The sequence below is a fragment of the Monodon monoceros genome, unplaced genomic scaffold (assembly GCF_005190385.1).
Source record: "Monodon monoceros isolate NGI ecotype Baffin Bay Population unplaced genomic scaffold, NGI_Narwhal_1 Super_Scaffold_12, whole genome shotgun sequence".
Lineage (NCBI taxonomy): Eukaryota > Metazoa > Chordata > Mammalia > Artiodactyla > Monodontidae > Monodon > Monodon monoceros.
The window spans coordinates 118,389,741-118,402,630 of record NW_021703768.1 but is presented as its reverse complement, the minus strand read 5'-3'; the positions used below and the strand labels follow the sequence as shown (position 1 = coordinate 118,402,630).

Sequence of the window (12,890 nt, the reverse complement as noted above, 5' to 3'; positions counted from 1 at the left end):
GAAGGGAAGGAGAAGGGGGACGCCGCCGCCGCCGCCCTGGGTTCCCAAAAGCCTTCGACCGTCGCCGGCCCGGGACCAGGGGGCGGAGCGCAGGTGTGCCGGGCGGAGAGCGAGAGCCTTGCGCGCTTGTGAGCGCAAGTGTGATGCGCGCGTGACTGCGCCGCTCCCCCCCTTCCCCGACCCCGCGTCGGGGGAGTGTGCGGTGCCGAGTCTGGGTCCGGTGAGGAGGACAGGGGGAGGCAGTCAGGCGAGAGTGCTCTCTACTGGTCTATCGGGCACGGCTGGCTTGGCTCCTGCCCTCAGATGCCCCGGCCGGATGTGTAGCAGGGAATCTTCCCAGCGGGCCGGAGGGAGCCGGCTTCCTGCACCCGAAAGGAACAGCGTGGCCGGTTCTCCGGAGCCTCCTAGAGAGGTGACATGGCCTGCGCCCCGTTTTGGAGAGGTAGCTGGACGGGATGGCTCGGCTTCCCGAGGATTTGACCCCCGCCCGGAAGGAAATGGCCCTATCATGCTATTACCGACGCTACAGTCCTTCGGCCAAGGCCAGACGCTCACGCCCCAGAACCTAGAAGGGCGTAGCAAGGCGAGGGCGGAACTCCGCAGGGGGCGTGGCCTGGGCGTGGCCTAAGGGAGGCCGGCTTGGGTCTCCCAGTTCCGCAGAGGCAGGCTGCGTGCTTACGCAGCACGCAGGACCGGGGGTGGGGCAGGCGGCCAGGCTGGCGGCGGAGGCGCTGGGCCTGGTCCCGCCGGCACCATGGCCAAGACTGTGGCCTATTTCTACGACCCCGACGTGGGCAACTTCCACTACGGTGAGGGAACAAGGTTGTAGGCGAGGGATTTCGGGACGCGGAGGTTTCGAGGTCGGGGCTACAACTCCAGGAATGAGTACTGACGAACTCTCTTCTCTCACCCCCAGGGGCTGGTCACCCTATGAAGCCCCATCGCTTGGCATTGACCCATAGTCTGGTCCTGCACTACGGTCTCTATAAGAAGATGATCGTGAGTCTCGCGGCTTCTGCTGGGGATTGAGGTTGGGGAGGAGCTGCGGCCCTAGGGATGGGTAGGCTGCACTGAATGCACCAAGAGCGACCCACCCCTAGAGTGTGGGGGGGGTAGAAGGAACCAGGAGCACCCCCATATGCAGAGTGTTGGTGGGTGCATCCACTGACTTAATGAGAGATACTTTTCCACCTTAGGTCGGCCATCTTTTGACCTCAAGTGGACCAACTCTTGGCCTAGGGGTAGGGTGGAGTGGGGCTGGTTTGAAGACACAAAATTTTTCCCTCCCCAGCATCTTAGGGCAGTTCTGTGGCCTCAAAGAAGGGAAGGCGGCTGGATCACTGTATCTGGATGTGAGGTTTACCCTCATTCCCATACCTTCTCTCCACCTCCAAGCTAGAGCTCCAGGGAGGACTTTGCAGCCCTCTGTGTAAATGTGTATGTGTGTAGGACAGAAGGAGATGTCCTGGGTATTCCCTTTTCAACCTAGAATACCACCCGCCCCGCCCCCACCACACACACATAGTTATACTTAATTACTATGTATCCCTCCATCTCCTGGATATACACATGCTGTCTGTTCCTGACCTGGAATTTATAGCAGTGATATGTGATTATAACATATTGCTCGGCCCTGATGCATTGCAAGGGGAATTAGTCAACAGTATGAATGAGTGTCCACTGCTTGTGCTGAGGCACAGACAAGTTAATTGGTCGTAGAAAAGACTGAGGTGATGTTAGTGCATGAATCCCTGACTCTCTTGAAATTGTTTGCCAGTATGTGCCTTTGAGCATTTTCTGGGGAGAGAAAAACTTTTTGCTCTTGTCCAATTTCTAAAGAAGTGTGTGAACCACTCAAAAGATAATAAATCTCTGGCTTATTAGCACCTGGGCATCTTGGGTTTTAATTAGAAGGTTGTCGTGTGTCCCATATTATTTGATTCCAAAATTAAGAAGAACTCAGAGGAGAGAGTGGACAGAATCAGAGCCCAGGGGAGATGAGTATGAAGAGAATCAGGAATAGGAGATCCAAGGAACAGGGCAGGTGGAAGGGGGTTAAGGTTTGAGAAGGTAGGAAAGGCTGGGCTGGAGGTGGGATGGAAAAGGCAAGCCCAGTGGTCTTTAGGGGGCTTGATCATAATAAACCACCAAGCTAATCAGAGTCTCTCTTCACTGACATTTGTCTCATAGAATAACAGGGATTGGGGGGCGAGGGGACTGCTGTGTGTAGTTTTGGACAGTCCCCAAGTCTGGGCTCAGTGTGGGCAGTCTCAGCCCAGTGAGTGGGACTGAGCCTGCCTGGGTTCACCTTGTGTTTCCATCCGAGGTCTTCAAGCCATACCAGGCCTCCCAGCATGACATGTGCCGCTTCCACTCTGAGGACTACATCGACTTCCTGCAGAGAGTCAGCCCCACCAATATGCAAGGCTTCACCAAGAGCCTTAATGCCTTCAACGTGGGCGATGACTGGTGAGGGGAGGACTGGGACCTTTGATGCCAGACACCTTGTTGCCAGGCATTTCAATGAGAGTACTTGAGTGAGGTCTTGTGGCAGCAGTGGGAAGATATGATGGAGGGGGAATACTTGTCAATGAATCATCATTTACTCGTTTATTCAACAAATATTTATTGGTCATTGGCTCTAGGCCAGGCCCTGTGCTAAATGCTAGGGACGCAGTGATCAACAACAACAAAACAAGTTTAATATTGCACTTGTGCTAAGGCCTCTGAAGGAGACGTATATGACAGACTATGAGAGTGTATACATGGGAGAATTCTGTAGCCTGGGCAGGGGCTGGTCAGTGGAGGCTTCCTAGAGGAAATAATAAAGATTGAGCTGAGATCTAAAGAAAGTAGGAGGTAATTAGAGGAAAGGTAGTTGGGAGGATGGAGGGTGAGGGGAAGAATGTCTTGGGCAGTAGGGACAACATGTGCTAAGGGTCTGTGGTAGGACAGAGTGAGACTTATTTGAGGAACAGAAAAAAGGCCACCCACAGAATCTGAGAGTGATCTGAATCGAGGCTAAAGAGATAGGTAGGGCCTTTGAAAAGTAAACAGCCCTATTATGAATTGGGGTTTTTAACCTCTTGAGTAGGGGGAAGTCATCAAAGGGTTTTAAAAAGCAAGAGAGTGATTAGACACTACCACATTTACGTTGAACTCATATCATAAGAAGTAGACTCAGAGTTAGGCCCTGTGGGAAGAAGGTGGACAACAAAGATAAGCCATGATCCTTGCTTCCATTCTAGTCTACATCCACAAAAATATAGTGACCACAACAGCTGCCATCTACACAATTCATTTCTAAACTTTTTGTTAGGGAAAATTTCAAACATTTCTGAAAGTACGGTGAACCCGCATGTATCTATCACTGAGCTACAACACTTAGAGCAAATGGCTAATCTTACTTCGTCTATATCCTCCCATGTTAGATTATTTTAAAGCAAATTCCAGATGTCACACCCTTTTATCCATAAATACTTTACTATATATCTCCAAATGATACTCTTTTAAAGAAAGTGAACAATATCATCACACCTGAAAAATTAACAGTAATTCCTTCATATCATCAAATATGCAATCAGTACTTAAATTTCTCCAGTCGTCTCAAATTTTTTCCTTTTTGCAGTTAAATTACTTTAATTAAGATTTAAACAAGGTCCACATATTATATTTGGTTGCTACGTCTCTTAAGACTTTTAACCTATAATGTTTCCTTCTCTCCTTTGAATTTATTTTTTGAAGAAACGTGGTTGTTGATCCTATAGTTTCCTACAACAGCTACAGTTTATTGAGTACTTATTCTGCTGTGCCAAGGAATACTGGTATATCCACCTAATTCTCACACCACCCGTGAGATGTACTAGTCCTTTTCCTGATGGTAGGCATAAGTACATAAACTGAAATTTGAGGAGATTTTGGTAACTTAACCTGAGTCACATAACTGGTCAGTGGAGGTGGCAGGATTCAGATCCAGAGCCTAGGTTTTTAAACACTACACTAATCTGTTTCCCTGAAAGATCCTACCAATAGAAGCAGCCTGGGCTGGAGGATAGAGGCCAACTCCTCAGGCTGGCCCTGAGCACCTTCCCAACCTTATCCCCACACCCCTGCTGCGCAGGGTGTCTTCCTGGAATACCCTTTGTTCCCCATTCAGCCTCACCAAGGCCTTCTCAGCCTTCACACCACCATGAAGCTTCATGCCATGAAGCCTTTCTTGACCACACCAGTCGCAGTGGTCTGTCCTGCACACGCTGCCCTGCCCATTGGGTTTTTCAGTTACATGCTGTCTTGGGAGGTTTCTTGTTTTTTTGTGTTATTGCTGCTGCTATTTCTGAGTTCACTTTATAGATCTGGGAATGCAGAGTCAGCCCTCAGGCCACAGCTGGGGCCGTAAATGCTCTTTGTGCAGCTAGGGAATACTACCACTGGGCTTCCCTACTTCCCATCCAGTGCCTCGCACAAGGCTCAGTACATGGTTTGGTCCAAAATATTTGTCAAATAAATTTGCAGATAACCCAGGTATGTAGGAGGGGCAGGGGGGTTATTGAAGCATGGAGATCAGAGGGCTTTGGGGTAGGGAGAGAGGTGTAGGAAGGGAGTGGACGAAGGTAAAAGGGCTCCAACTTGCTCTTCTTCCTGCAGCCCAGTGTTTCCCGGGCTCTTTGAGTTCTGCTCCCGTTACACAGGCGCATCTCTGCAAGGAGCAACCCAGCTGAACAACAAGGTGACCATAGCCCCGAGTCCTATTTCCCCCTTCCTGTGGGTCCCTGAATCCAAGGCCTTAACCCTGATCCGGAGCTCCCAGCTTTGGCGGTGGGCAGGAGAAGGACTGTGAGTTGGGTGTTTGTCTTTCAGATCTGTGATATTGCCATTAACTGGGCTGGTGGTCTGCACCATGCCAAGAAGTTTGAGGTGAGTGAGGAGGAGATGGGGAAGACAACAGCTACTGTAGGGTAGGAGGTCAGGATGACACTAGGGGGCAGCTGGGTGGAGGAGTCGTTCCTCTCTGTAAGACCACTCTCTTACCATAGGCTTCTGGCTTCTGCTATGTCAATGACATTGTGATTGGCATCCTGGAGCTGCTCAAGTAAGTAGCCTGGGAGGAGATGGGGGGACTTAAGAGGCTCTTGGCTGAGGAGGTCTGAGACTGCCCTGGCCCTGACCCTGACCTCCACCCCACACTAGCTTTTCCCAAGTTCTTGATGCTTTTCTCAGGCTGCCTCTTCCTGTGCTCTGCTGCAGATTCCCCGCTGCCTGCTCACATTTCAGCCTTCTCTGCACATCCCTCTCCTGTCCCTGCCTCCAGGCTGGAGCCCCAGGGTTGCCCTTAGGGAACTGGTGGTATTAGGTTTCAGGTGACTTGGGCCAATGTAGACTCTTCATAATTCCAGACCTTGTGTTTGGGAGGAGTGGGCTGGGGGGTTTTCCTCCTGGGGTTCACCTCTGCCTCAGACCCTGGCTTTGCCCTCACCCCAGGTACCACCCTCGGGTGCTCTACATTGATATTGACATCCACCACGGTGACGGGGTTCAGGAAGCCTTCTACCTCACGGACCGGGTCATGACAGTGTCCTTCCACAAATATGGAAACTACTTCTTCCCTGGCACAGGTATGGGAATAGGAACATCTGTCCCCTTCATACTCTTCAGCTCTTACCATGACTTTCTCCTCCTCAGCCTCAGATGGCCCCCTCCTTGGAGAAGCCTTTCCTGATCACCCCGTTACTCTGTCACATCACTCTGCTTGGTTTTTTCAGAGCACTCACTGCTGTTTGAATTTATTGTGGTGTTTTGTTTTGTTAACTGCCTCCCACCTTATCATGCCTACCTCCCAAGAACATAAGCTTGGTGGGATTTCAATCATTTCGTTAGTTCTCTTTACTGCTGTATCCCCAGTGCCTCGCTCCCAGCTTGGCTCATGGTAGGCCCTCCAAAAGTATCTGTTGAATGAATGCAAGCTGCAGGGGACTTAGTGGTTCGAGGGAGTGAGTGGTGGGCGCACATAGATGGAGTGAGAGGCCCTCGGAGTACAGTTGGGGTTGAAGCGGCTGGGTTGTAGATACCTCCCGGGTACCGCTGCCACTCCCACCCCCCACTTCCCTACAGGTGACATGTATGAAGTTGGAGCAGAGAGTGGCCGCTACTACTGCCTCAATGTGCCCCTGCGGGATGGCATTGATGACCAGAGTATGTACTGAAGTCTTCTCCCCGCTCACTAGGCTCCTTCTCTCTCTCCTTGAGTTAACCTCTTCTGCCTGATGATGTCTACTGTTGGGCCAGGTGTCCTTAAGGATGAATGGCCTTCAGAGGGACCATGAATTCCCCGGAAATTGTGTGCAACATATTGTATGTGCATTTTTCTGGGAAAAGGGTCATTGGCTTCCATCAGTCACTCCAGAAGTTCATCAGACCCCACCTAGAAGTTCAGAACCAATGGTTGCCCCTTTGGGTTGCCCCATTCCTGGGGCAACATCTAGAAGCGTATACTTTGGCTTTTGGTAACTTCTGCCACCCGTTCCTGGGCTCCACGCTCTCTGAACCCCCTTTTTCCTTTTGTTCCCTGTCTCCCCATCCCCTTGGGGTGCCAGGTGCCCATCTTTGGCCCTCTCCCAGGTTACAAGCACCTTTTCCAGCCAGTTATCAACCAGGTGGTGGACTTCTACCAACCCACGTGCATTGTGCTCCAGGTAATACTGTCAGTGCCTCCTCAGGCACTGGGCTTGAGGGAAGAGAGCAGGAAAGAGGAGGCTGCTGGTGGGGGAAGGGAAGTGAAGGACATCTGTGACATTCTGAGTAGTTATCTCACTGTAGCCCCCTTGGGTTTTGATTTTTGCAGTGTGGAGCTGACTCTCTGGGCTGTGATCGATTGGGCTGCTTCAACCTCAGCATTCGAGGACATGGGTGAGACCTGCCCTCCTTCCACTCCCCCAGGTTTTCACGTGGCCTTGGGCCTCAATACATGGAATGGGAGTAGTTGGGGAATGGACCTCACCTCCTTTTGGGACTCAGAAATAGCTACATGTTGTACTTTGAACCAGAAATGTCACCTTAAACAGTGTTCCCCAGTTGGTCATTCATTCACAGTAGGTTTTTGTTAAGCACCTATTATGTTCCAGGCATTGTACTAGGAGATGGGGATGCAGTGGGGAAACTCCCATGGAGTTTACAGTTTAGCCTAGGAAACAGACAAAAAATAAGTAAGCAAACAAGACAGGTAGATAGTTATAAATTCTGTGAAGGAAAAAGATAGAAAGCTAAGACACAGGATAACAATGGAGAACCTACTTTAGATAGCACGATTTGGAAAGAATTTCCCAAAATTCTGAGCTGAGACCTGGAGGCTAAAAGGAGCGAGCCATAAAAGGAGCAGAGGGAGGTCTATCCCAAGCAGTGAGAAGGACCCATGCAGAGGCTCTGAGACAGGGCAGAGCTGGTATAGTGGAGGAGATGAAGTAAAACCAACAAGGTAGGGACAGGGAGAGCAGGCTGCAGGTGGTTTGAGGTGAGGTCTGAGAAGTCGGCAGTGGTGGGGTTGTGCAGAGCCTTTAGACCCTGGTAAGGAGTCTGGATTATATTTCAGATGTGATGGGAAACTTTAGACAGGTTTTAAACAGGGAAGTGATATGATCCAGCTTGTATTTTAAAGTGACCGCTCTGAGTGCTGAATGGAGAAAGGTTTGGGGGGGCGGGGGGTGCGGTACACAGGAGTGGAAGTGGGAGGTGCAGTTAGGAAGCTATTGGTATTGTGTAGGCAGGATGCCAAGTTGGAGGAGGCGGTTGGTGGCGAGAAGCAGACGATTTGAGTTATATTTTGGTGGCTAAACTGGCAGCACTTGCTGGTGCCTTGGTGAGAACAGTTGATTAACAGGTCGGGTGCCAGGGTGGGTGCTGAGCAGGACAGAGGTAGGAGTGCACCCTATTTTAAAGTTTTTATTGAGACACAACATGTGGATAATAAAGTGCGCAAATCTCAGGGATATAACTTAGTGATTTTCACTGCCTAGATCAAGATAGAGAACATTTCTAGTTTCCTTGTGCACCTTTCCAGGCAATATCTAGAAGCGTGTACTTTGGCTTTTGGTAACTTCTGCCACCTGTTCCTCTTAACAGGGAGTGTGTTGAATATGTCAAGAGCTTCAATATCCCTCTGCTGGTGCTGGGTGGTGGTGGCTATACTGTCCGGAATGTTGCCCGCTGTTGGTGAGCACGCCCCCATTTTTCCTCCTCCCCCTTGTCCAGTGTGAGCTAGGGGCTCCCTGAGAGATGGCCAGGTGGGCCCTTCAGCCCACTTGTTCAGCCCGCCCCCCTCTGCTGGTTTGTTTCAGGACGTATGAGACATCGCTGCTAGTAGAAGAGGCCATTAGTGAGGAGCTTCCCTACAGTGGTAAGGACCACCCCATGATGCCTCCAGAACAGGAAGGCCATTTTCACAAGACCCCAAAATGGCCTGGTTTGAAAGCAGGTGGAAAGCTTGACTTTCTCAGAGCTCTGCAGACTAAACCCCTGGACCCAGGTCAGGGAAAAGGTTGGGCAGCTATTACGTAGGGGTTTCGGATGGAAAGGAAAGGGAGTGGCAAGTCTTGGGACCTGCCTGCCTCTATCTGAGCCATAACGTCTCCTCCTAATCTCCTTTTCCCCCAAGAATACTTTGAGTACTTTGCCCCGGACTTCACGCTCCATCCAGATGTCAGCACCCGCATCGAGAATCAGAACTCACGCCAGGTCAGCAGCTCGGAGAAGCTGAGCACCAGGGCGGGGGAGCCCAGGAGAGGTCCAGGATGTGGGAAGTCAGAGAAACCAGGGAAGAAAAGAAGTTCTCAGCCATCACTGTCACTGTTCTCAGCTAGGAGGCAGCCCAGGTTAAAGCAGAAGCAGTCAGGGTTGGGAGGAGGGACAGTTAACAGCTGGGAGACTCAAACTAAGATGCGAGGTGGGATTGAAACTAGGACAGTAGGGGCAAAAGGCAGTTAGAAGCATAGATGCCCTGGGAATCCCTGGGAGCTGCTCACTGTCTATTCTTCATCCCCAACCAGTATCTGGACCAGATCCGCCAGACAATCTTTGAAAACCTGAAGATGCTGAACCACGCACCTAGTGTCCAGATTCACGATGTGCCGGCAGACCTCCTGACCTATGACAGGACTGATGAGGCTGACGCGGAGGAGAGGGGTCCCGAGGAGAACTACAGCAGGTCTGGGGCAGGGACTTGAGAGCAAGGGATTCCCACAAGCTTTTTGGGGAGGTTAAGAGGGAAAAAGTACATTAGAGGGCATTAGCCTAATTGTCCTTGGCTTACCTCCTTTGGTATGTGGCAATCCCACACTTTTCTGCCCTGCTTCTAATGACGTAAGTAACATGTGTTTGTTGTAAAAATTTTAAACAGCACCAAAATATGTTCAGTTTGCTTTTACATGATCCCAGACCCGTTTCACAAAGTATCCAATGTTAATAGTTTGATTTCTATCTTTGCAGATTTTTTCTGTAGATTACAACTGTACTATTTAACATTCACATGTAAACACAAGGGCACACATACACTCATTTTCAGAGTTGTGCAGTCTTTTTTTTTTTTAATACAAATTGGATTACTCTATACATGTTCTACAATTTCCAACTTTTTTTTTAACGTAACAGTGTATCTTTCCATGCCAATATATATAAAAATCTGCTTCATTATTTTATTAGCTGTATAATGTTCCATTGTGTGGATGTAGCATAATTTAACCAAGCGCCATTGACAGGCATTTACATTATTTCCCATTTTATCCATATTACAAAGAGTATGGAAGTGAATCCCCGTCCATATACATCTTTGCATGCTTGTTTGAGTGGGTGAGATTCCTGGAATTGTTGTTGCTAGGTCAAAGGCCGTGTGCACTAAAAATTTTTTTATTTGTTGCCAAATTGCCTTCCATAAAGTCTGTAACAGTTTATATTCTTGCCAGCATTTTACTCACTCCTTCCAGATTCTAAGCTGGACAGGTCACTGCCCATGTACTGCTCTTGAAAGGCCCTTAGATTTCTTTCCTCTGTTAATTTTCTCAGTTGTATTATGTACGTGTGTGTGTTTTTATGTCTTTACCTTTCTGAGATACATATTAAAATATTTACAGATGCACTGAATAGGGGGGAAAAAAGACTAGAATAGACTTTTTAAAAAACCCCAAACCAGGCTTTTCTGAAAAATGAAGGGAAAAAACAGCAGAACCCAGAAGTGCAGAAACAGATGCACTTAATAGAGAACAGATTTCCTTACGTGACTGGGGGATAACCACAGCTGGACGCTTGTAGGACACCTGGTCCTGCTCCCATGCACTGTTAGATGTTTGATCTGGCTCTGCTGCAGAGTCTGATGGGCTTCTCAGTCCCTTCCAGAATCTTCTCTCTTTCTTAGAGTTCAGGCTTTCAGATCTCTCCTCTGGACCTGGGCTCTACTGCTTAGACCCTTGGGACCACTCCAACCCTTCTCCTCCATGAGTAACCCCTTATTTTCTCTCTTGGTTGAGGAAGTATCTGAACATCTGGCCTCAGGGATCCTTTTTGACCCCTCATCTCCTTCTCAACTTCTCCAGGTCTCTGGGGCTTGACTTTTAGAAATTGATTTTCTTAAAAATCTGTTTTTAAGTTCTTCCTTTTGGCAAAGTTTGTTTTATTTTTATCTGTAGTTCCAGGCTGGTATCTGGGCCTAGTTTCTGCATTATACAGCCTGCTCTCAAGAGCCAGCAGAAGCCTCAGGCCTCTTCCTGTCCTAAGCCCTACCATCAGACCACCCACTGAGCTCCTTTTCTTTGATGCCTATAGCTCCAGCTTGCATATCATTTGCAGTGTAGTAATAAGTTTTACCACTTTTTGTGGGTTTGCTAAGCAGCAGACTGTTACTGAGTGCTTTATATTAAAACATACATGATACAATGTCATCCTGTCATCAGTCTCTTGCCATAAGACAACTCTGAGAGGCGCTATTCTTAAATTACCAGAAGAGGAATCTAAGGCTCAGAGAGGCTAAATAACTTTCTGAAAGTCCCACAGCTAGCTAAATATCAGGGCTGAGATTCAAACTCGAGTCTCTGACTCCTCACCTTTAACCCTTGTGCACTTAGAGGTAACTGAGACATTGCTTTCCAGGCAGAGGGGCCTTTCCTGACTTTGTTCCCCGGCTTCTCTTTGATGACTTTCTTCCTTCTTTCTCAGTTATCAGCCATGGGCAGGATAATTCAGTTATACATATTCTCCCAGAGAATAGTTTTCCAAAAAGAAAGAGAGCAGTATTGAGTACTTATGGGACCTTGTGTTGCTTTCACATCCCTTTGCTCACTACAGGTTTATAGTATATCACTCCTCTGCTAAAAATGCTCCTTTCCATTGCACTTAGAAGAAAATCCAAATTTCTGACGGTGCCTTTAAAAGGCCCTGCATGCTTTAAAAGGCCCTTACCTATGTCCCTGGTCTCATCTCTAATGACCATCGTCTGTGCACACTTCCCCTAGCCATCTTGACCTCCTTTTCTCACTGGAATATATCAGTCTCCGTCCACCTTATAACTTCTGTACTTGGTTTTCTTGCAGCTTGGAATGGTCTTCCTGATGTCTTTGCCTGTCCAGCTTCTTCTCAGACTTCAGGTCTTACCTTGTTAGAACAGCCTCTCCTGATAATCCTATCTGAAATTTTACCTGTTTCCTCCCATCACGCTCAGTCACATCCCTTTATTTCATTTTATTCATAGTGCTTTCCACCATCTGAAATTACCATATTTATGTTTTTACTTTGTTAGTTATTGTCAGTCTCATTTATTCGGTGAGTTTTTTGAGGATAGGCAGAAATTTTGTCCGATTGATTCTCTACTGCTAAGGCTTATGACAGTGTCTGGCACAGAGCAGTCTGTCAGTAAATGTTTATTGACTATATGAATGCATGAATGAATAGCAGTCGGTCTCCACCAGCAGAAGGAGAGGAGTGGTTCCCTGACAATGGGGGCCTGAGAAATGGCTCCAGAGAGGGTACCTATGTGGGAGAAGATTGGAACTTGGAGAGTGGGAACCTGACCTCTCTTTCTCTCTTTCCTTGCTTTGTAGGCCAGAGGCACCCAATGAATTCTATGATGGAGACCATGACAATGACAAGGAAAGCGACGTGGAGATTTAAGAGTGGCTGGGCTTGCTGTGTCCCCAGATATTCCTTTTTACCTCTTGGTTGGGTGGGAGGGAAAAGGTGTGGCTCTTCCACCCCTGGTCAGGTTACTCTCAGGGCTTTTACCAACGCTGGGGGAGGGTTTGGAGACCACATCTTGTTCTGGAACCAACTATCCCCTCTTTTCTCCCTCCCAAGGTCTGAGAATGGTACCTATTAGGGATTGGATGGGGACAAGGATAGCCATCTCTAGGACATCTTGGGCGGTGAGCCCTAGAGGCCAGTCCCAGCCCTTCTGGCTCACTTATTCCTTCCCTACTTCCCTCTAACCCAGAGACTTTAGGGGTGAGGGGGTAGACAGGAGTAAGGTTGCCTTTGACTTCCTCCTGGGTTCTCCTAATGCGGGCCTTGTTTCCAGTGCAGGTGAAGAGTAAGGGATTTTAGGGGGCTCTGGCTCCCTAACACCTTAACCCAGATGATGGGAAGTGCAGTTTTGAGATCGGGGAGGATGTGAAAATGTCCTGTTCTGACTTCTGGCTTTATGTCCATTTTACCACCCTTTTTATTCAATAAACCAAGTTGGTATTTTTTGTACCTTTTGCCTTTCTGGGAATATTCTTAATTCTTGCTAGCTGCCTGTGTATGAAGAGAGAGGAAATGGGGTGATGATGTATATAATAAAAATCGTAGTTAACATTCATTCAGCACTCAGCTTACATTAGGACCTGTATATATGTATTCTACATGGATTGTCCTACTCA

At 48.4% G+C, this 12,890-nt stretch overlaps 1 protein-coding gene across 1 annotated transcript; it reads left to right on the top strand.

Moving 5' to 3' along the window:
* Nucleotides 1–707: 707 nt before the first annotated feature.
* On the top strand, nt 708–12,728 carry HDAC3 (histone deacetylase 3). Its single transcript, XM_029215829.1, has 15 exons — nt 708–809; nt 917–999; nt 2,327–2,469; nt 4,645–4,726; nt 4,858–4,914; nt 5,034–5,089; nt 5,479–5,612; nt 6,109–6,189; nt 6,616–6,689; nt 6,839–6,903; nt 8,113–8,202; nt 8,328–8,386; nt 8,645–8,724; nt 9,036–9,193; nt 12,075–12,728. Exons 1-15 carry the CDS (start codon nt 755–757, stop codon nt 12,142–12,144), a joined length of 1,287 nt encoding a protein of 428 aa, XP_029071662.1. The 5' UTR covers nt 708–754; the 3' UTR covers nt 12,145–12,728.
* The last annotated feature ends 162 nt before the right edge of the window (nt 12,729–12,890 follow it).